Source organism: Bubalus bubalis, chromosome 18 (genome assembly GCF_019923935.1).
Source record: "Bubalus bubalis isolate 160015118507 breed Murrah chromosome 18, NDDB_SH_1, whole genome shotgun sequence".
Taxonomy (NCBI): Eukaryota; Metazoa; Chordata; class Mammalia; order Artiodactyla; family Bovidae; genus Bubalus; species Bubalus bubalis.
This window is the reverse complement of record NC_059174.1, coordinates 24,376,193-24,398,520: the sequence shown is the minus strand read 5'-3', so window position 1 is coordinate 24,398,520 and position 22,328 is coordinate 24,376,193. Positions and strand designations below refer to the sequence as shown.

Genomic DNA, 22,328 nt, shown 5'->3' with positions numbered 1-22,328 from the left:
ATCTCGTTTTGTCCTCACGACAACTCTTTTAGGAAGGGAGATGAGATACTAACTACTAAGAGCTCATTTTTCTAAAGGAGACAAAGAGCCGAGAGGCTAAGTAACCTTCCCAAGGTTACACAGCTAAGGAGCGGTAGAGACAGGATTCAAACCTATGGAATCAGGTTCCAGAGCCTAAGCTCTCAACCCCTTTGCCCTAAGTCAATACATCACAACAGGATAAATACAGTTCAAACAAACGAAAAAAACCAACAAAAATAATGTATTTTCTAGAGGTACATATGTGAGCATATAGAATAAGTATTCAAATGTGAAGTAGAAAGATGCACCCACAGAACTGAAGTTACAATATAAAATATATAGATAAAGAATAGAAAAAAATAAAAAGCCCAGGTCTCTGCATCTCCACATACATAGAAAACGGTCTGGAATGATACTTACTACCCTAATGAGTGGTCATCTGGGAGGCAAGGGCTGGAGCCAGCTACAAGAGTGGGGCTGGCTGTCTAAGGGGACTTGAGACCTATCTATAATGTTTTAATTTTTGACAAGAAGATTATATTCATGTATTATTCATAATTAAAAATTTAATAATGCCCCCAATAGTCTACATGAACATACACGGCAGCAAGTACCATCTCTGTGTGGTGAGGTTTTTTTAGTTCTTTCCTATAATTTATAAATTTTCTACCAAGAAAATATGTGACTTTAGCAATCAAGGTGGGGAAGGAAGGAAGGGAGCAAAAAGAAACAAATGCAACATTACTGCCCCCAAATGATGCCCCAACTTCTCTTCCTGGATCATCTCTGGTTCACTCTCCTAGGCCCACCGCGGTGTCCTGGTCCCCAGCCCCTTCCCACAGAACAGCTCACTCCCCATGCAGTGCTCTCTGAGCCCCATGGGGGCGCAGAACACATTGTTCTCTGTTGGTTGGCTCTGTGGCTTGGCAGTGAACTTCCCCAGGGTAGGCCCTCTGTGCTGACCTCTGACCTCCCTGCTGGCTCCTCCACTCCAAGCGCTGGCCCACAGGCATCAATAAGTGTTGGTGGAATTTACAGTGTTCAGAATCCATCAAAAAAGGAGAGGAAAGGATCCTTCAGGTCCACCTTTCTCTCCCACCTGGGACCCCCTGTGATCCAAGGGTCTTCTGACCATCCACTCACATACCCCCAAAGATGCATTGCCAAGTCCAGCTTCCTTTCACTGAGTACCTACTATGTGCCAGTCACTTCTGGGCACTGGGGTTGACCCACAGTGACATGCCCTGTAAAGAGCAAAGACAAGGATGGACCTGAGCCTTTGATAGCATACCTGATACTGACCTCAGAACCTCAGACCCCAGACCATCAGTGATGAAATCCTTGGTTTTGTTAGGGCCACCACAGCACGCACAGTGAATTTCTCCAATGTGGTTATTCAGAGACCTACGGCAATTCACTTCACAGCTGCCCGCCACTGTTCTTGTTTCTGCCTTGACTAAGTAAACCCTTGAGGTAACAAATAGAAGAAATGAAACATAGGTCAGATATCATCTGAATCTATAGAACCAAGATGGGGGATTGTTACGTTGCTTCACGGGATAAGTAAAAAGTCAAGCCTTTTAAACCATAAATAGAAGACATCTTTTTACAATAACTGTATAATCAGTCAGTCAATCGCTCAGTTGTGCCCGACTCTTTGGGACCCCATGGACAGTAACCCGCCAGGCTCCTCTGTCTGTGGAACTTTCCAGGCAAGACTGCTAGAGTGGGTTGCTATTCCCTACTCCAAGGGATCTTCCCGACCCAGGGATCAAACCCACATATCTTATGTCTCCTGCATTGGCAGGCAGATTCTTTACCACTAGCTCCACCTGGGAAGTCTTAAGAATGGTTTCCTTCATATAATGTCCCTGTTTCAAAAAGCTGCTGCTGCTGCTGCTGCTAAGTCGCTTCACTCGTGTCCGACTCTATGCGACCCCATAGATGGTGGCCCGCCAGGCTCTCCCGTCCCTGGGATTCTCCACGCAAGAACACTGGAGTGGGTTGCCATTTCCTTCTCCAATGCATGAAAGTGAAAAGTGAAAGTGAAGTCGCTCAGTCGTGTCTGACTCTTAGCGAGCCCATGGACTGCAGCCTACCAGGCTCCTCCCTCCATGGGACTTTCCAGGCAAGAGTACTGGAGGGGGTTGCCATTGCCTTCTCCGGTTTCAAAGAGAGAGACCTTTAATTCACAAGTTTGCTTGTCTGACTTATTTCTTATGTGCACACTCTGCCCATTAACGTCTGGAGAAAGCAAGGATTTTTCCGTAATAAAGTCCCTGCCCTCATGGAATGTGCCTTCTGTTAGGGGAGGATAGATAATGACAGGTGCTCAGGCAAAAAATAAAGCTGGAAAGGGGAAGGGGTATGTTTCTGAGGGGGAGGGGCTGAGATTTTAAAGAAAAGAGGGCGGGAGTCCACTGACAGAGCATCACAGGCGCAGAGGACCAGAGATGACAAGGGTCCAAGGCAGAACATTTCTGATGGTCCCGAGGTACAGGACTTGGCAAATGGAGCTAGTGGGAGGGAGTCATGTAGGGCCTCGTGAGCCAACATAAGGACTTTGGTTTCTACTCCCAGAGAAGTGCTGAGCCATTGGAGGGTTTGCAACAGAGGATGACACGTTCTACCAGGATGAGTCTGGCTGCTGTGTTAAGAACAGACCAAAATCCTAGCTGAATTCTCTTGAAGCCTCTTGAAACACCATTGTTATTGCTATTAAATATGATTCATATTAATAACAGTTGTGGGTGGCTTCTGGCCAAGACTGAGCTCTGAACAATCATTTTATCTGGGCCCAGAGGGACAGGGAAGTGGCAGAAGACCGGAAACTGAGTCTTGGACTACTCAGCACCCTCAAGGGCAGCCAGCGTCCTGTGTCACCACAGCGACGGTGCTGGCACTGTGATGCTGAGGCCCCGGGCCCCCTTGCTACGAATAGTCACCGGAAGGTCCTGCCTTGGGCCTGCTGTACTGCTATGTTTCCAATGTCACACAATTTGGAAAACAGTGCTTTAATACAAGATGTTCCCAGTTTGGGGCATCCTAAATACGTATAATTATCTCCAATTGTACTATGAAATTCTCAAAAACATCTTCACAGGATGAATTCAACCATCCTTGACTATAAATTTATAAATGCATTCTGAATAGGGCTTTTAGTAGCAGGGAAGTTGGGGACAAAGTCAAGGTCCTAAAAATTCAAACTAAGACCCTAGGGAAAAAATGGGGGGGAGGGGAGGTCACTACGTATATCAGCTCATGCTAACTCCAAAGTGTTTACTCAAGGGCCTGTCAGCTGTAAACTTAGAACCACGTTCTAGGATCTGAGCAAAGCAAGTCTGATGGTCTCAACCTTTTGATGCGCTGGTTGGTTGACTCAGTTCAGTTCAGTTCAGTCCCTCAGTCGTGTCCGACTCTTTGCGACCCCATGAATCGCAGCACGCCAGGCCTCCCTGTCCATCACCAACTCCCGGAGTTCACTCAGACTCATGTCCATCGAGTCAGTGATGCCATCCAGCCATCTCATCCTCTGTCGTCCCCTTCTCCTCTTGCCCCCAATCCCTCCCAGCATCAGAGTCTTTTCCAATGAGTCAACTCTTCGCATGAGGTGGCCAAAGTACTGGAGTTTCAGCTTTAGCATCATTCCTTCCAAAGAAATCCCAGGGCTGATCTTCTGAATGGACTGGTTGGATCTCTTTGCAGTCCAAGGGACTCTAAAGAGTCTTCTGCAACACCACAGTTCAAAAGCATCAATTCTTCAGTGCTCAGCCTTCTTCACAGTCCAACTCCCACATCCATACATGACCACAGGAAAAACCATAGCCTTGACTAGACGAACTTTTGTTGGCAAAGTAATGTCTCTGCTTTTGAATATGCTATCTAGGTTGGTCATAACTTTCCTTCCAAGGAGTAAGCGTCTTTTAATTTCATGGCTGCAGTCACCATCTGCAGTGATTTTGGAGCCCAGAAAAATAAAGTCTGACACTGTTTCCACTGTTTCCCCATCTATTTCCCATGAAGTGGTGGGACCGGATGCCATGATCTTCGTTTTCTGAATGTTGAGCTTTAAGCCAACTTTTTCACTCTCCACTTTCACCTTCATCAAGAGGCTTTTGAGTTCCTCTTCACTTTCTGCCATAAGGGTGGTGTCATCTGCATATCTGAGGTTATTGGTATTTCTCCCAGCAATCTTGATTCCAGTTTGTGTTTCTTCCAGTCCAGCGTTTCTCATGATGTACTCTGCATATAAGTTAAATAAACAGGGTGACAATATACAGCCTTGACGAACTCCTTTTCCTATTTGGAACCAGTCTGTTGTTCCATGCCCAGTTCTAAGTAAGCGTCTTTTAATTTCATGGCTGCAATCACCATCTGCAGTGATTTTGGAGCCCCCCAAAATAAAGTCTGACACTGTTTCCGACTGCTGCTGCTGCTGCTGCTGCTGCTTCTAAGTCGCTTCAGTCGTGTCCAACTCTGTGCGACCCCATAGACGGCAGCCCACCAGGTTCCCCTGTTCCTGGGATTCTCCAGGCAAGAACACTGGAGTGGGTTGCCATTTCCTTCTCCATTGCATGAAAGTGAAAAGTGAAAGTGAAGTTGCTCAGTCGTGTCCGACTCTTAGCGACCTCATGGACTGCAGCCCACCAGGCTCCTCTGTCCATGGGATTTTCCAGGCAAGAGTACTGGAGTGGGTTGCCATTGCCTTCTCCGCTTCTCCGACTAGATAAGACTAAATTGGGATTTCCCGCAGCTTGCAATGAACTAAATTACCACTAGGTGGCAGCAGACACCCAGTAAAAGTCAATTCCTTTTTGACATAATTCTCACTTGCAAACTCAAAAGATGAGATCGTTGGATAACATTGGAAAGGGGAGTACTTAAAATTCTGGATAACTATAGCTAAATTATGTTGCTGATTAAAAAAAAAGTGTATCCAGCTTTCAACCTAAAATTTTCCTTTCCCTCAGCTTCAGTAGGTCTTCCCCAGGGCCCAAAGGGGGATGGGTTTGCTGCCTTTTCCCAGTGGTTGAGAGATTTCATTTCTTAGGGGAAGAAGTGTCTGAGCAGGGCTTCTAGCCTGCCCTCCTAGGACAGGCTTTCTCTGATCTTACCACCTGTTACCAGTATTTCTCAAAGCTCCCTGAAAGAGGTCCAGGGAGAAGGGCCTGCAATGAGTAACACCCCTGTGGGTCCTTCATTTCTGAGGACTGTATACTCCCATACTCGCTCACAGTTGGCCTTTAACACTTGATTCTCATTTTAAGTCACTCTACTCACACACACAGTGACTCCATCTTCCACCTGTCAGCAGTCAGTCAGTGTTCATGGTCCCATCTCTCTTCCACAGTGCTCATCTTCCTTCAGACTTCAGGGTAATTGCCCTGCAATCTCTTTGAAATGAATCAGAAAAAGTCATAGAACTGGGAATAATCCAGATTTTTCCTGCAGAAAGTGTGGCCATAACTTTCTTAGAGATTTCTACATCCCAGGAGAAGACAGAAGTCACCCCAGGAAATCTGAAAGAGACAGTTTTCAGGTGATACTCCTGGGACTCACTTCAGGGTGGTCACTGCTTGGATCTGATGTGGTTCAGACCACAGAGAGGGTTCATATGAGTTGTTGGAAGAGATGGCCCCAGGGAGGGGCCTGGAAGGATAACACGTAAGTTGAAGAAAGCACTGTAGACCTGTGAGAGGGCCAGTAAGGGCCAGGCAGCCATGCCACATCGCCATGCCCCGTCCCCCTCTTTCCCACTCCAGGACATCCTCAGTCTGTGTCGCCTCCATCTCTACAGGTAGCTCCGCATGGAGGAGGGGGACACGGCACTCTGGTCCCCCACATCCTCTCATTGGCGTTGTGGATGGCCCTGAGACATGGAGCGATGCAGCGGCCCCCTCGGCACCTCCCATGGCCCAGCCCGCCCCACTCTGCATGTCCAGAGGTCAAGCCAGAACGGCCAGAGCACCTTCCTGCCGATGGTGCCCACTGCCTTCATCCTTCTCTCACTGAGGAGGATGACTTTATTCCAGTGCAAGACAAAGACATTGACTTGGTCCCCAAAAGAACGTTTATTTCCAAATTGAGGCCACAGAAACAGAAACTCCCCCTCCCTGACCTCTGCCACTCCCATTAAATAATTCCTCAGCCTCCAAAATAAGACGCCTCTTTGGCACATAAACATTTCTAGAGAAACCCCCCGTTTACAGCTCAACATGTTTTGACTGTGGTGCCTTCTTTGTTGCCTCCTGGGACAGAAGCTCGTTCCAGAAAGCCACTTTCTCACTTTTCAGCTTCTCGGCTGCCCGAGTGTTGACACCAATCTGAAGGTACCCTTCTTTCTGGTCATACGCTGGCCAGTGGGGAAGCCCCTTCCCATTGGGGTTCCTAGAACAAAATCAAACAGAAATTCCCCAAAGCTGCTGTGTGGTCTTGGACCTCTGAGATTGTCAGGGACCCCCTGGCTTCATTTCTGCCAAAGGCTCATATGCCTCCAGAGATAGGAGGCTGACCATGTCCTGGGCAGCCAATCTATCATGGGGAGCTCTCACCTCAGAGGTCACAGGGCGGGGCGTTTGACCATCACACACTGGAAGCTCCCCCCACCCAACAGACACGCCCAACCCCACTCCATGTCTGCCAGCAGCTCACCCATTCCGAGCAAAGTTGGCCCAAAATTTCCTCACCATCTTGCTGAGGTTGATCTCTTCTTCTGAGGCACCATCTGTGGGGAGGGGACAAAGCCAATGCTGCTCAAAGAGTGATTCATGGGCAGTAGCAGAACTTGAGAAATGGTTAATAAATTCAGAAATGGGGGCCTTACTCCAGACCTACTGAGTCTAAGCCTGCATTTTAAGAAGATCTTGGGTAACACAAGTGGACTTTAAACTTGACAGTTACTGACTGAGACTGGGCTCAGTGAAGGGCTGCAGTCGATCCATAAGCTGACTGCCTTGTCTTCTGTGCCCACGCGACTGCCTTTCCGCCTTCAGTGTTTCAGGGACACACCCCAGGGCTGCTGCTAGAGTAACCCCACTCCCAGGATGCTCTCCTTTGGGTCTTTTCTCGGTGTCCTTGATCCACACACATTTTCACAGAATCCGGAAAATAACCGAGCTCCAAGATCCCGCAAAAGTCACCCAAGCAGGAAATGCTCGGAGGCATTGTGTGTAATGAGCAGTTCTGTGATGTGCCACACACAATTTGTCTGTAACCGCTAATGGTTAAGGCATTGAAGACATCTGTGAAAAGATTTTATTTTTTTTAATATTACACACCTAGATATACTATGATATTAAAAGATATGAGTTTTAGACAGATAGATGATTGGATAGAGAGACACACATGTTAGTCCTGATTCAAGGTTAATAACAGCTCTAACTTTACCCTCACGCACATTCTGATGTGTTCTTGTGAGGGCAGAGTGAGTGGTGGCCTTCTAGCCCTGAGCAGGGCCCTGCGGGTGACCCAGCTCCCGTCTTGCTGATGCCCAGTCTGGATTCGTACAGTGACCAGGGTGAGGGCACAAGGATTCACATTCTCCATCGGGTTCATTAGAGCAAAAGGATGGTTGGGACCTTTGTCCTTCCACCCTGTTATGGTGAATTCAGGAAACTAAGACCTGGAGAGAAGGAGGAACCTGCCCAAGGTCACCAAATAAACTTGAACCCAGATCTCCTAACTCCAAGTTTATAGTCATCAAAGGGCCATCACCTTGCAAAACTGGAACCCCGAAGACAGAGGAGAGTTCATCCCCGTGGTCCCCTATCACTGTCTTGGATTTCAGCTCTGATGAGAATCTTGGGTGATACTGAAACTCGTACATGTAGGTCGGGACTCCAGCATCTGGAAAACATGGATTCATACACGGTTCATTTCAGCAGACGCACACCTGATGGTATCAAGTTCTCCAGGGGGCTGTGAGCAACCAGGAAATTGGGGGCACGCCTAGTCCTGAGTGAATAACAACAGTATTAATAGCAGCTGCCCACTGTGAGAACCAACCGTGTGCCAACCTTGTGTGTTCCTACAGGAAGCCCCTGGTTATGAGCACATGAAAAATTTCGGAAAAATTTCATCACTTGTTTAAGGGTGCGTAGTTGGTAGAGGTGGAAAAGGATTTGAGCTGGGTATTTATTGAATGAGTAAGTGAAGAGTGAATGAATGAATGTTGAAACCTTGAGTAGCTCCATTCTAAATAAATATAGGGGCACTGGGTCAGTTCACATAAGCCCCTTTTGATCATCCATGCACAAGGATGTCCATACATGCACACTTTATTGTATTTCATTGCTGACAGGCTAGTCTTCATTTCCTTTGAGAATACCTGCAGCCTGACAGGTGTCTTCCATTATGTCCATTTTTGAACCTTTCCAGTGATTTTCACATGTATTCCAAGAAGAGTGAAGTAAATTCAAGTTGTGAGCCTGAAAGTGCAGATTTAAATACAAACCTATGCAGAAAGGGGAAAATTTGCTCCCCATGTCTCAGGAAACCTCAATCCAGTATTTCCTTTTTGTCCGTCCTCTCACATGTCTTGATTCCTGCGTGGCTCAGGGAGTGTGCAGCAGTGGCAGAATGGAGAAGGGGCTGAGGAGGGGGACAGTCCCTCTCTCCTGGCCTCTCTCCTCGCCTCCCCTCCTCTCCCCTCTCTCCACCCCCTCTCGAAGCCCCAAGAAGAGTCAGTTTTCCTGCTGATGCTTCAGCAGAGATGCTCATCTTGTTCCTTCAGGGATAACTCGTGGGCCCCCCACCTGGGGAGCTCTGTGCTTTGCACTGATCGTTATGCCACAGCCAGTGACTGTAATGGGGAAGGGCCAGGCCCCAAGGCAGACTGGTGGGGAGATATCACAACACCCCCTCCCCGCCTTGGGGATACTATCACATTTGGAAAATGCCAAAAAAAAAAAAGAAAGGAAAATGAACAAAATGATCACTTATAATCGCACTGCTCAGAGTGCAGAGTGCTCTGTTAATATTTCAGAACTTATTCCACTTATGCATATAAAATTATGATACTATTGATAATTACGTGTTATTACATATGCCCATAATAATTGCTTCATGTCATTAAAATTTCCCAACAAAGTAGTTTAACAATATATGCCATCCCAACAGGAGGACGTAAAATAATTTGTTTAATTGCCTCCCTCATCTCCCACCTTTGCACTTTGGTTTAGCAAGAGGTGGTTTTTGGAAGAAGCAATCCTCTGTGGTCCCACAAGCCACTTATTAAACAGTTGCTTCAAGGCTGTGGGCTTCCCTGGTGGTTCAGATGATAAAGTATCTGTCTGCAATGCTGGAGACCCAGGTTTGATTCCTGGGTCAAGAAGATCCCCTGGAGAAGGAAATGGCAACCCACTCCAGTACTCTTGCCTGGAAAATCTCATGGACAGAGGAGCCTGGTAGGCTACAGTCCATGGTGTCGCAAAGAGTTGGACACGACTAAGTGACTTTACTTTACTTCAATGTCAAGCAGAGAATGCTGTAAGGAGGGGCTTTAACCTTGGCTCCACCATTTTAAAGTTTTAGAAAGAACTCATGATCCAACCATAGGGGAAAGAACTTTCATGAATGGGAGAAATTATTTTTGGGAGCATATTGCCCAAAAGATATTTTTGTTCATTTTTTTCTTTTTAACATTTCTGGCTTAAACTTCTGAGATTTATTAAATTCCTACAACCACAACACAAGTCTTCAAAAGAATAAGTAGGGCACAGGTTTGAATAGTAACATTTGGGAACAATAAGAAAAGCAGAGGGAAGGAAAGAGCTAGCAATAAAAAATACACAAATTTAAACAGTGTGATGTTCTTTTTTCTCTATTTGGTAAGGAGGGGCTTATGAAATTGGCAGCATTATTTTTATTTTTTAATCTGAGTATCTTAACAGAGAGAATTAAGAAATACTCATTCTTATATACTGGAAGCAATTTCACAATATGTATCAAGAACTTTAAAATGGTCCTACAAGCTAGCCTAGTAATTAAACCTTTAGTAACCAAATCTAAAAAAAATATCATCAGAGATTTCATTAAAGATATATGCACATCAGGCTGAGCATAATATTTTACAGCATCAAAGTATGGTCAGCCTGCCTCAATATCCAGTAGGACAGGAATACTAAAGTAAATTTTAATGTATTATTCCATGAGATAATGGATGTTTTTTATGAGTTTTCATTGACATTGAGGAAATGCTTACCATGTAGGATTCCATGAAAAAAACACAATATAAAATTAATATTTAAATTATATGTAAGTCATGGGAAGATTAATGAAGAAAATATGTCAAAAATTTATAGCTGATATTTCTATGAATTTTGAAGGCTTCCAAGGTTAGAGCTAGCTTTGACTAGAAATTTGACTAGAAACTACAAATTTCTAGTTTCTTCTTTATGTGTTTCCATATTTTCAAAATGTTCTACAACTATAAGATGTTAATTTTTATATTCAGAATAAGTTCTCTTCTGTATAAAAAAAGACTTAAGACAAGTACAAAAAGTTAAAAAAAGAAAAGCATAATGTTAATGAAGTCTGGCAATTCCAAGCAAAAATGACTCTGATGGTGGGCCGACACATCCTGACTCACCCAAGATGACTGGGTCAACAGACAATGAAGCAGAGGAAACCACATGTATGGAGAGACAAGACCACTTTGTGAAAGCACAGCTCTGACCCCAGGCCGCCCCTGGCTGAAGAGCTTCATCAAGACCCTAGGGAGGAGGAAGGGTAACCAGAACCTATCCATGACTGTATTGAACTGGGGGGACCTGGTAGGTCAGCTGTAGCTACTTTTTATTATGCTTATAGAGTCCCAAATTCTAAAACCCTTCTAGCATGGTTAGAAAGAGTGATCTGGGTCAGAGAACCACGTCCTGCCTTGCAGAATAGGTGAGAGATAGCTCCTGGAAAGGGAGGGTCCTGTGAGGACCTCAGCAAGGCACCCCAAAAGGATACCTCCTGTCCAGGTGAGCTCCTCCATCCTTGGCCTCATGCCCCTAGGGCCCCCTCACACACAGTCTTGGGATATGCTAAAAGGTCCTGCGATAGACCCAGCACACACTGGCATGGAACAAGGCCAGCTGCAGACATCAACATTCTCCAGACCACTTGCCCCATACCTCCCTCTGCTCAGTCCTTTGGGTTTTCTTCATCCCAGACAACATTCCTGATCCAACACTTGGCCTCATGCTATCTCAGCTCCACTGGTTAACAAACTAGTCTGAAGCTATCTCTGACCTTGGAAGGCTTCTAAGACAAAACCTCCAATATTTGCCCTGTGGCCCCACAGACTACTGTAATTCAGGTGAGGGACCCCAGGGCAGAGACTGTTGGTGTCTCCCCATGTCCCCTGCTTCTGGGCACACTGGCCAGAGCTCCACCTCCTGCATCTGTAGCTCTTTGCCTGAAGTCTTCGACAGCCAGAGACCACTCTGCCCACATGTGCAGCAGCTTAAAGCACCAGGGAATTAACTGCCCTTGGGAACAGCCTTCAACTGATGACTCATCAAAGCTGGAGGATAAATACCCCAGCTCTCTTGCCACTGACTGGGGAAAACCCTGAGCCATATCTTCTGCTGATTTCCCAGTGATTCCCCAGCCCCAGGTGTCCATGCTGGATACTCGCTTGACAGCACAGTGTAGACTGACTTCCTTGTCCATTCTGTCACTTCTCCACTCCTCTACCAGTGTTATCTGGGATCACCTCCAAATATACTACCTGCATTTAGATCCTTTTCTCAGAGTCTGCTTCTGGTGGAAACCAAAATAGGACAGTGCCCCACCCCTGGCTATATGGAATGTATCTTGAAGTTTTCTTATACCTTTCTGTGCTGAGGGTTAAGACAGAATACAGTGTGACGCTGGTGGGGTCAGGGTCCCTCTCCTGTCCAATGTCGAAGACTCACCTCTGTGGTGGCGGGCTGTGTTCACAGACGGGACACCAAACAACCCATCTGCAATCAAGTCCAGGAGCAGGTCTTTCTTTTGGACAGGGTCATGTGTCCCTCCTAAATACTTGTCAGTGGCCACTGGAGCCAGTTCCTCAGGGATGTTCTGAAATAGATCAAACGTTAAAGTGACCACCAAGCCCTAGTGAACAGCCCTGGCTTCCCCAGCCAGGGAGGAAGGCTTGCATTAATGGTGAACTTCTCAGGCCCCATGCCACCACTCCTGCCCACCCCTGGTGGTGAGGTGGAAAGGCAGAAAAATAGGAGCTGAATCCCCCCGACCCCTAGCCCCAGTCTTCATTTTGCCATCAGATGCTCTGAAATTGGAAACAAGCCCCTACCCCTCTTTGGTGCTCAGCCAGTTTCTGTGATTTCTAGTGTCTTACAAGGATGGGGTAGGACTTCCACACGAGTGACGTGGCCATCTCCTGGTCCATCTTGCCTGCAGTGAGTGGGAAGCCCATGAGCTGTTAAAACAAAGGTTAAGCAATTGTGAAATCATCAGGAAATAGCAGGAAAAACCAAAGTGACCAACAGACCAAACTAAATGGAGGCTGAAGGTCACTTTGTCATGTGTTTTTGATGAGTTTCGGACTCAAATGGACTTTCATATCCAGAGACCAAGGAGTGTAAAGAGGATAATGTAATTGTTAAGGGAAGCTGTCCTAGTCCTTGTGTGTGTGTGTATATCTGTGTGTGTGTGTGTATGTGTGTGTGTGTGTGTGTGTGTAGACACACACACAGACAAACAATTAGAGTCCCCAGAGTGGTCCAGACAGAGAGGGAAGATTTCGGCCAGCCTAGGGTTGAAGCGAAGGGCTCTGGGGCAGATGACACGGATCCCACAAATACCCCACCTGTGTCAGATAACTGTAAAAAAAAAGTGAAAGTGTTAGTAGCTCAGTCATGTCTGACTCTTTGCAACCCCATCGACTGTAGCCCAACAGGCTCCTCTGTTTGTGGAATTCTCCAGGCAAGAATACTGGAGTGGGTAACCATTCCCTTCTCCAGGGGATCTTTCCGACCCAGGGGCTTTACAGGCAGATTTGCTAGTCAGATAACTGAGAAAGCCCCAAATCCTGCCATTATGACTTTGGTCCTTTGGTATAACCTCTGAAATCATTCTGAAGAACCGCAGAACTACAACTCCATTAAAGCTCAGCCCTAAGAGACTAGACCAAACTCCAGGACAGCTAAAGAAGGCTTAAGGCCATGTCCCCAGGATGACCGCAGGCCCCCTTCAAGAGCTCTGGGCTGCCAGGAGATTTTACTGTTTGTTTCCGCCAAAGCCTGGTGATAGGCAGGTAGGTCCCTGAACTCCCTCTTAGAGCAGTTACTTTAGAACTCTTGTAATTATAAATCTTTTCTTTGTCCCTTTACATGTAAATCTACCACCCAAAGCTGTTTCCTCAAGGACCTGAGAGCCATCTCTATGAAAAACAAACATGCAGGGGATAATTCTTGCTCTGTCCTCCAGTCCCTGTGAAAAGATAAAGGCCTAAGTTCAGTGGGAACCTTGATTCTACACCACTGCCTCCTGTCATAAAGACAGAAGTTTGTTTCTTCTCCAGATAAATGCCAGCTAACAAATCCAGGTGGTCCAGTCACATGGACAATCCACCCCACCCCACCCCACTCCCACCCACTCCTTATATAAGCTCCAGGCTTTCATTTCAGGGATTGGATTCAGTTCACGATGGATCTTTTCCCTAGAGCAGGGGTGTAACTGAATCAAATCTGTTACCACGTCACCTAGTGTTCGGCTTTGTTTATCTTTGGCAGAAGGGAAAGCCCTTCCTAACTTTTGAAGTCAGTTTTAACCCAGGAGGAAGGAGGCTCCTCTGACTCTTTCCGTGAGATGAGTGAGAGCATGGGTGACCAGGGGTGATTTGTGGGGAAAGCATGAAAACAGCAAGCCCGAGGGGAGAGGCTGCAGGTCCCAGGCCTCACTCTCCAGAACCCCCGAGCCCCTGGCCCCATCCAGGCCTTGGGTTTCATCTGCCCAGTGACGATCTCTACCGGCCCTCCCAGAACCAGCATTTCAGGATCCATGGATGGGGGGACAATCACAGAGTGTGTGGGGACGTGGGTCCCCAGGGCTACATCTCCCAGATGGCAGTGTGGACCATCGGAGATAGTTTCCATGGAAATGTCAACTTTTGTATGACAGGGACAGCTGGCCTGGTCCCAGAGAGGGGTCTGTGACCAGAGATGGGAGGGTGATGGGATGGGAGACAAGTCTATGAGGCCTGCGCTTTCTCACCAAAGGCAGAATCCAGCCAAACTCTTGCTTGTTGATTCCGACAATGTAGGGAATGGTGTCGAAGTTCTTTTCAGCCAGCATCTCTTCTGGCATCTTTGGCAGCAGCACTCTGTCAACCACGGTGGGCAGGAAAGGATAGGTCTGGGGAAGAGGGCAGAGTATTGTCTGTGCTTCCCCTTCCAGGTCACACCCGCATCCCCGTCTCCACCTGCCGGAGCTCACAACCAGTATCACACACCTGAGTCCTAACAAAGGGGGATAACTCTGTGGACCCCAGAGGGTAGAACTCTGACCAGGGGACAGCAGTGGTCAGGTGATGGGGACAGATCTTCAGTCAATTTGGTATAAAAATATATAATATAATGTGCATATATTTGAAGTATCTATCTATATGTCTCTTTCCAGTCTCATTCAGCTCTCAGTATTTGTGGTACTTAAGCTCTAAAAACTTACTGTGACGGACTTCCCTGGTGGTCCCCCACTTAAGAGACTGTCTGCCAATGCAGGGGACATGGGGTTTAATCCCTGGTCCGGGAAGATTCCACAGACCTCAGGGCAACTAAGCCAACAAGGGCTCAGTGGTTCCCTGGGTGATGCAACTGTAAATCCCTTGGCCATCAGCCTCAACAGTGCCGCCCACTATCCTTTTTTTTTTTAATCTGCCTTCATCTCATAAAATCACAAACATAGCTTGTTTTTCATGGCTTCGTGGTTCTTTCATGGTTTCACATGCTATAGATGTTAATTTAGCATATTCCTAAGCAGCTCAACGAACTGATCAGCAAATAATCTTTTCCTTATTCTGGATGCTCCGCATTGTTGATTAATTAACACTGAATTCTTGACCAGCAGCACTGTCATCCATGCCTGAAGGCAGTTTGTCTAATACTCGTATTTCTCACAAGTCAGACACGTCATAGGCTGCCTGCACTTAGGCACACTAGACAGCCCTTCTGTCTGTGGTCAGGGATTATTTTAAACAGCAAAACTGACAGCACAAAACTCAAGAATGCAAAAGGTGGCACTAAATAGGACCATGAAAAGATATGTTAATGATATTAGAGATGAAACAAAAAGACAAAAATGTAGCTCCTTGTTTGATCTCTGTGAAGAAAAGGGAACCCTCCTACACTGGTGGTGGGAATGTAAATTTGTGCAGCCACCATGCAGAATGGTATGGAAGTTCCTTAAAAAGCTAAAAATATTATCATATGACCCTGCAATCCCACTCCGAGGCATATATCCACAGAAAACTCTAATTCAAAAAGACACATGCATCTCAATGTTCACAACAGCCCTATTTACAGTAGCCAAGACATGAAAGCAATCTAAATGTCCATCGACAGATAAATGGATAAAGAAGATATGGAACATACAATGGAATATTACTCAGCCATGAAAAAGGATGAAACAATGCCATTTGCAGTAACATGGGTGGCCTCAGGGATTACATACTAGGTGAAGTAAGTCAGAAAGAGAAGGACAAATGCCATATGATATCACTTATATGTGGAATCTAAAATATGATGCAAATGAACTTATTTACAAAACAAAACAGACTCACAGACAGAAAACAAACTATAGTTACCAAAGGGGAAAAGGGGTCGAGTGGGGATAAATTAGGAGTTTGGGATTAGCAGATACAAACTCCTATATATAAAACAGATAAGCAACAAGACCCTACAGAGGGAGCTATATTCAATATCCTGTAATAAACCATGGAGAAGGAAATGGCAACCCACTCCAGTGTTCTTGCCTGGAGAATCCCAGGGATGGGGGATCCTGGTGGGCTGCCATCTCTGGGGTCGCACAGAGTCAGACACAACTGAAGTGACTTAGTAGTAGTAGTAGTAGTAATAAACCATAATGGAAAACAATATTAAAAAGATTGTGTATATATATGTAGAGTTGAATCATTTCGCTATATACCAGAAACCAGTCCAACACTGCAAGTCTACTTAAAAAAAAAAAAAACTTTGTTGAATGACTAAGTCTCATTTGATCCTCTCTACACCTTTTAAGGTAAGACTCCCCAGGGAGTCTGCAGAGAGGCCAGGACTGAGATGCCACAGAAGTAATGCAATCAGAACCTGGTGAAGGGAAGCGTTGGAAGGTGGGAGGAGATGAAGGAGATGGGAGGCTGCTGTTGGAGTTTCCCACGTGGCTGGGAGGAGGGTGGTGTCCTGAGGACTCAGACTCATGGCTCCTTTCCCCACATCCCTGCAAACAGTGCGACTTGCACAGTCAGTCAACCTGAAACCCCCCAGGAGATGATCCGGGCTCCTCCTGGAGGCTTCTGAAGAGTCCCTTACCCAGTCATCTCCACCCTCCACAGTGGAGGTTTCTCGTTCACCTTCTCCCAACAGGGCATTTTCAGGAATGTAAACAAGACCATGGGCTGGTTGGGGACAGGGACACAGAGTTGATGATGGAGAGCACTGCCCGGGGGTCAGGGTACTGGGTTCTAGTCTGATGACTGGTCTCCTCCTGGGGCCACCCGGACATTACTCTATCCCTCTCCAGGCGTCAGCAGGGTAAACACAAGGAGCTACTATGGCTTCGCTTATGGGAGAATTCCTGTCATTCATATGTAACTGGAGCTTAAAGGTGTCAAGACTTAAAACCCATAATTAAGAAAGCAAAGGTCCTTACCTTTGTTGGGTCTCCCAAGAAATCAAGAGTGAAAAAGTTCTGTGAAGACAAAGACAGAGGTTGTGGTGAGGAGGCTTGCTGGGAGGAAATCTGACCTCTGTGAGCTGTCCCAAAGGTACCAAGTGCTCCCTCCTGGTGCCACCCTGGCTGGGCTGAAAGGAAGCGGGCACGACACCCTCCCCTGGGCACCAGCACAGGGAGCAGGTGTGGGATGGGGCAGGGGAGCTCTGCAGAGGACTGATGGTGCCTGCCCTGCCCTCCACCCATTTCCCCTTCTTCTTCCTCCAGGCAACAACACCCTGATTTTCCTTTGGGGGACCCCCTCTCCCCAACTCTCACTCCATGATTACAGGCATCTGTATGTGACCTCCAGCACACCAAATCCCTGAATACAGGGACTACTTCATCGGTGGACATGTGCCCATGTCAGTTCAATACAGTTTACCCAAAACTTTTGCTGGAGTTATTGGGAAAGAGGGTTTCTAAGCAGATAGGATGTAAGACTAGAGTATTGTTGTTTAACTTCCCTAGGGGCCAGATCTGCCTAAGAGTGAAGCCAACACAGAAAGGTAAAAGCTGAGGGATAGAGACTGATTCTTAATAGCATCATATGTGCATCCAGATCCAGTCACGCCAGAAGCCGTCAACTCCTGGACTTGTCAGTGAGTTACCAGAAGATTCTGTCACAATATATTCCTCTCTCTTCTCAAAGCACTTTGAGATGAGTTTTCTCATCTTGCATTAGAAAATCCTGACTCATACAAACTCACTGAAAATTCTCTTTGTTGTAAGTTTACCACGATTGTACTGACATTATTGTTATACTGTAGCTAACAGGCCTGACCAGTATGTAGAAGGTCACCAAAAACGGTCTCTCCATTATGTGTTGTAGCCCTGCAATCCAGGTGCGTGTGTCCATGTGTGTGTGTGTCTATGTGTGTGTACTAGGGTGAGAAGGTAACCATGGAAACACTTCCACATGATCTCAGAAAACTCAGGAGGATTATAGAGGCTCTGGGTTTTACCAAAGTTACCAATTCTCCCTTTATAAACTGGACCTCATGTGCCACATTGAGAGGTGCTGAAATAAATTCACATCCTTTCAGGCATTAGAAGGCAGTTGTGTTTTCATTCTTTGAACATATTGGTCACATCATGTGAGCCTGAGAAGTCAGGATCTAAGTCCCAAGGCCACACTGGAAAGGGCTCAGAGTCCAGTGTTAGAGACTTGTTTCTGGGGGTCCAGGAATACCCTCCGGAGTCCAGACAGAGAGCCCAGGTGCTTAGGTTCCTCTGGGCTTTCTTTCAAACCCTCCCCGATAGAGGGGATAGTTTCTATTGGCCTGGGTGCTATATTTCTGGGTGATCGTCCTGCTGTGGCTTCTCTGTGATGATGCACTGCCACAGACATCCATCAAGCCTCACAGGTCACCTTCTCTGTGAAGCATCCTTGCTTAGTACAACAAATACTTCCCCTCTCTGTATGCCTACCACACAGGGCCCACAAAGTATGTGGCTGCGTTTCTCCCTGGAAAGTTCCTTGTGAGCAGGGACGATATAGCTGATTCACGTTCACATCACCCTCCCTGCTACCACCCCTCCCCGCCGCACACACACTTAACCTAGATACATGGATGGATGAAGTGGTCAGTAGGTGGAGTACTGGTGAGTCAGATGGACAAGTGGATACGTGGAGATGGGTGATGGATGGATCACTTATTGGAGGGATGGATGATGGAGTGACAATACTGGTGTGTGGATGGTGCATGGATAATGAATAATAGATGAATGAAAAGTTTTGAATGGATTTGTGGACTGGATAGAGGAATGATAAGATAGATGAATAAATGGATGGATGGTTGGATAGATTAATGGGTTGATGTACAGTTTTCCTAGAATAACAATTGAGGCAGAGTCTTAAAAAAATCTAGAAAAGTGGCCCACCGTTGGCTTAAAAATGAAAAGGTTTCTAATTTAACTAAGATAAATTGTGATAATCTTTCCAAAAATATTTGTTTTTTATATTTCTGTCCCTAAAGTTCAGGATGGTAGTTAACCTCTGAAATACACAATGTTTAATTTTTAAAAATATATCTAAAAATGAGAATAGAAAAAATAAGTTTTGATAGATCTAGAGGATTATTAATTGTTCATTATGTTCTTTTTTTGACTTTGCTAAAGTTTGAGAGATTCATAATAATAAAGAAAAACAGTTCACCATTCAGATCCAGAGGCTGACACTGCTCCTGGGAGGTGAGAAACTGTCCCAGGTAATTTTCCTAGGGCAAGAGGACTGAAGCTGAAATGGTGAAGCCTGGAGCCATGTTTCCAGGGTTGGGGGCTTGTTTTTCCAAGAGAACTGATGCACTTACCATCTTTTGTGTTATCTCCAAGAGCTCGTCCTCCGTCTTCTGGCGCAGGCAGTGAACAAGGACAGCCGAGGTGATGGTTTTGCACCCAGCAAAGGCAGCAATTCACTACAGAGATCACAGGTGACAGCAGAATTCAAGAGTCACTTCTCTTCCCTCCGTCAATACCGAGGTGTTCTGTCCCAACCTCAATTTCTAAAGGCAGCCAGAGGTAGCAGAAAACACCCGAGACCAGGACTTCCCTGGTGGTCCAGTGGTTAAGAATCCGCCTGCCAATGCAGGGGATCCAGGTTCGATCCCTGGTCTGGGAGGATTCCATCTGCTGCAGGGCAACTAAAGCCACGCACCACAACTGCTGAAGCCCCTGCACCCCAGACCCCATGCTCTGTAACAAGAGAACCCACCACAGTGAGAAGCCTGTGCACCACAACTAGAGAAAGCCTGCACACAGCAACAAACCCAGAACAGTCAAAAATAAATACATGATTAAAAAATCATAATAATAAAATTAAAGTTTAAAACACTAAAAAAAAAAAAAAAGAAGAAGAAGAAAGAAAAAGAAAATGCTCCAGACCAGTTTGCGTGGGTCCTGGGTCCCAGTCATGCCGATTATACAGCCTCTGCTCTGTTACTTTATGTCTGTTAAAATGGGCAAAATATCCTTGAAACTGAAGACAGGTATCATGGAATGGAGCTTAAAAATGTGGAATCCACAATCCCACTATCTAATTCCAAATCTTGGCTCATCCAATTAACAGCCATGTGGCCTCAGGCCAGTCACTGGCAAAGTGAAGCCAGAGGGGAAGATGCAGCGGAGAAGTCAGGCGCCAGGATGGTGGGGCACTGGAGAGCGTGCACACTGGAGACGGGTCCAGTGTCTGACATGCGATCAGTGCTCAGCCGTAAGAAGTGGACAGAGTGGGGAGAGAGAGGGAGGTAGGGCAAGAATAAGAATCTTAGATTCCTTCATTGTCTTAGATTCCTCCCTTTAAGTGAGGCTGCTGGCCCCACCCCTCTACCAAACCAGCCCGACCAAAATGCTCCACATCACTGACTCTAAGGCACACTCCTCAGCAGGGCCTTTGTGTTGCTCACCCTTCCCTGTCTTCCTAACATTCTCCAAAAAAAGGCAAAGTCCCCACTAGGTCCTATGTAGCATGGCCCTGCCAATGGCTGCATCCTCAGCTCTCTCCAGGTGCTGTCTGCACTTTCTGCCCTGGCCACATCAGCCTTCCTCACCCTCTCACTTGAGATACCTGCTCCTGCCCCAGGACACTTGCTCAGGATGTTGCCTCTTCCTGGATATTCTTTTCTTACCAAGTAATTTACTGCTTTCCCTTCTCATCTCAACTCGTTGATCATTATTTTTTCCAGGAGCCTTTCCTGATAACTTCTCCCTACACACTGGACTAAGGGCTCCTTTTGGATTCTTTTGACATCAGGTACCTCTTCTCTCGGAGAAGGCAATGGCAGCCCACTCCAGTACTCTTGCCTGGAAAATCCCTTGGATGGAGGAGCCTGGTAGGCTGCAGTCCATGGGGTCGCTAGAGTCGGACACGACTGAGCGACTTCACTTTCACTTTTCACTTTCATGCATTGGAGAAGGAAATGGCAACCCACTCCAGTGTTCTTGCCTGGAGAATCCCAGGGATGGGGGAGCCTGGTGGGCTGCCGTCTCTGGGGTCGCACAGAGTCGGACACGACTGAAGTGACTTAGCAGCAGTAGCAGCAGCTCTTCTCTATTGCTCTAGTCACAGTTGACATTTCACAAGTTTTGCAATTGTATAATTATTACTCTATCTCCTAAATTATAATAGAAGCTTCATGAGGTTGCCAGATGTCAGATTATATCAAAACTACTTGTTGAGTGAATGAATGAATGAATGCTCCAGGAACCTACCCCAGTCACAAGCCCCCAGGGAAAATCCACTCCAGGCTCACATGAGGCCAATGAGTTCAGCAGACTCAAACACTGAGGGAGGCAACACAGATGCCACTGCCCACTGTGCAGCCCCTCAACCCCACCTGGCACACTTTGGGATGCATGTTCAGTGCAAAGTGCGCCGGGGCCGGCAGTCCAGAGTCACGAGCCCGAGTCCAGCTCTGCTCTCATCACTGGCTGACCTTGACAAGTTCTTCTGCTGTCTGCCCCAGTTTGCTTAGCAGGAGAACTGGGAGGTGGGGCGGGGTGTGTCCTCGCCCTTCCTGGTCAGCCACCCTCACTGCTATGATTCTCTGAGGATGTCAGCCAGACCCTGCGATAAGAAAGGGCCCTGACAACTTCAGCAGAGCAGAGCATGGTGTAGGGACAGTCCAGTGTGAGGCTTACCTTAGCTTCAGCCTTAGAGTCCTTCTTGACCAGGCCAGGAATAAGGGCAACGCCACTCTCTGAGATGGCCCGGTGGAAGAGATTCTTGGCCAGAGGAGATAAAACCTGGGAGGAGAGTGGCAAGAAAGGGAGTTTATGCTCACAGGGAGTGGGGTCTTCAAGAGCTAGACCCATCCATAGCCCCGTCCTGGACTGTTCCTATGGAGACCGTGGGGCTCAGTGGACATGACAGGTCCTTGCTTGACCTGACTGACCTTGTTCCCTAGACTGACCCCAGGGTCCAGCTTCTCCAAGAAAACCTCCGCTAGAGGGAACCAGGTGTACAGAGTGAGGCATAACAGTCAAAGTATCTGAAAGGCAGCTGGAAATTTCTAGCATCGATTTAAACACACAGTTCTGATTTCCCAATTCCATTACTCAGGATTGAAGGGAAATGACTTGGAGGCAAACAAAAATCTCCAAGATGTTCATGTTATTCATAACAGTAAAAAGTGGAAATAACACAAGGTGTTATATGACATTGGGTAAATAAGGTATTTTTCATTCTTCATTCAAAGACTAGAAATACTAAGGACTATACACACAAAACATAAATAATAATTAATGGTTAGGGAAACATATATGCTATAATGTAAAGGAAGCTTTTTTGTTTAAAAATTCATAAATATAGATAGATGACAGATAGGGTGATTCATGGGAAAAGGGCTGTTCTGGTGGCTCAAATGGTAAAGAATCTGCCTGCAATG

General features: G+C 46.5%; 1 protein-coding gene across 1 annotated transcript in view; it reads right to left on the bottom strand.

Moving 5' to 3' along the window:
- Positions 1–5,985: 5,985 nt before the first annotated feature.
- The window catches only part of LOC102393570 (liver carboxylesterase-like), a 28,595-nt gene continuing 12,252 nt past the window's right edge, over positions 5,986–22,328 (bottom strand). Inside the window, 9 exon segments of the mRNA XM_044931881.2 lie at positions 5,986–6,408; positions 6,673–6,745; positions 7,735–7,866; positions 11,928–12,075; positions 12,356–12,436; positions 14,233–14,373; positions 16,885–16,923; positions 19,257–19,361; positions 21,583–21,687. Of these exon segments, the coding sequence (XP_044787816.2) occupies positions 6,225–6,408; positions 6,673–6,745; positions 7,735–7,866; positions 11,928–12,075; positions 12,356–12,436; positions 14,233–14,373; positions 16,885–16,923; positions 19,257–19,361; positions 21,583–21,687 (1,008 nt within the window). The 3' untranslated portion in view covers positions 5,986–6,224.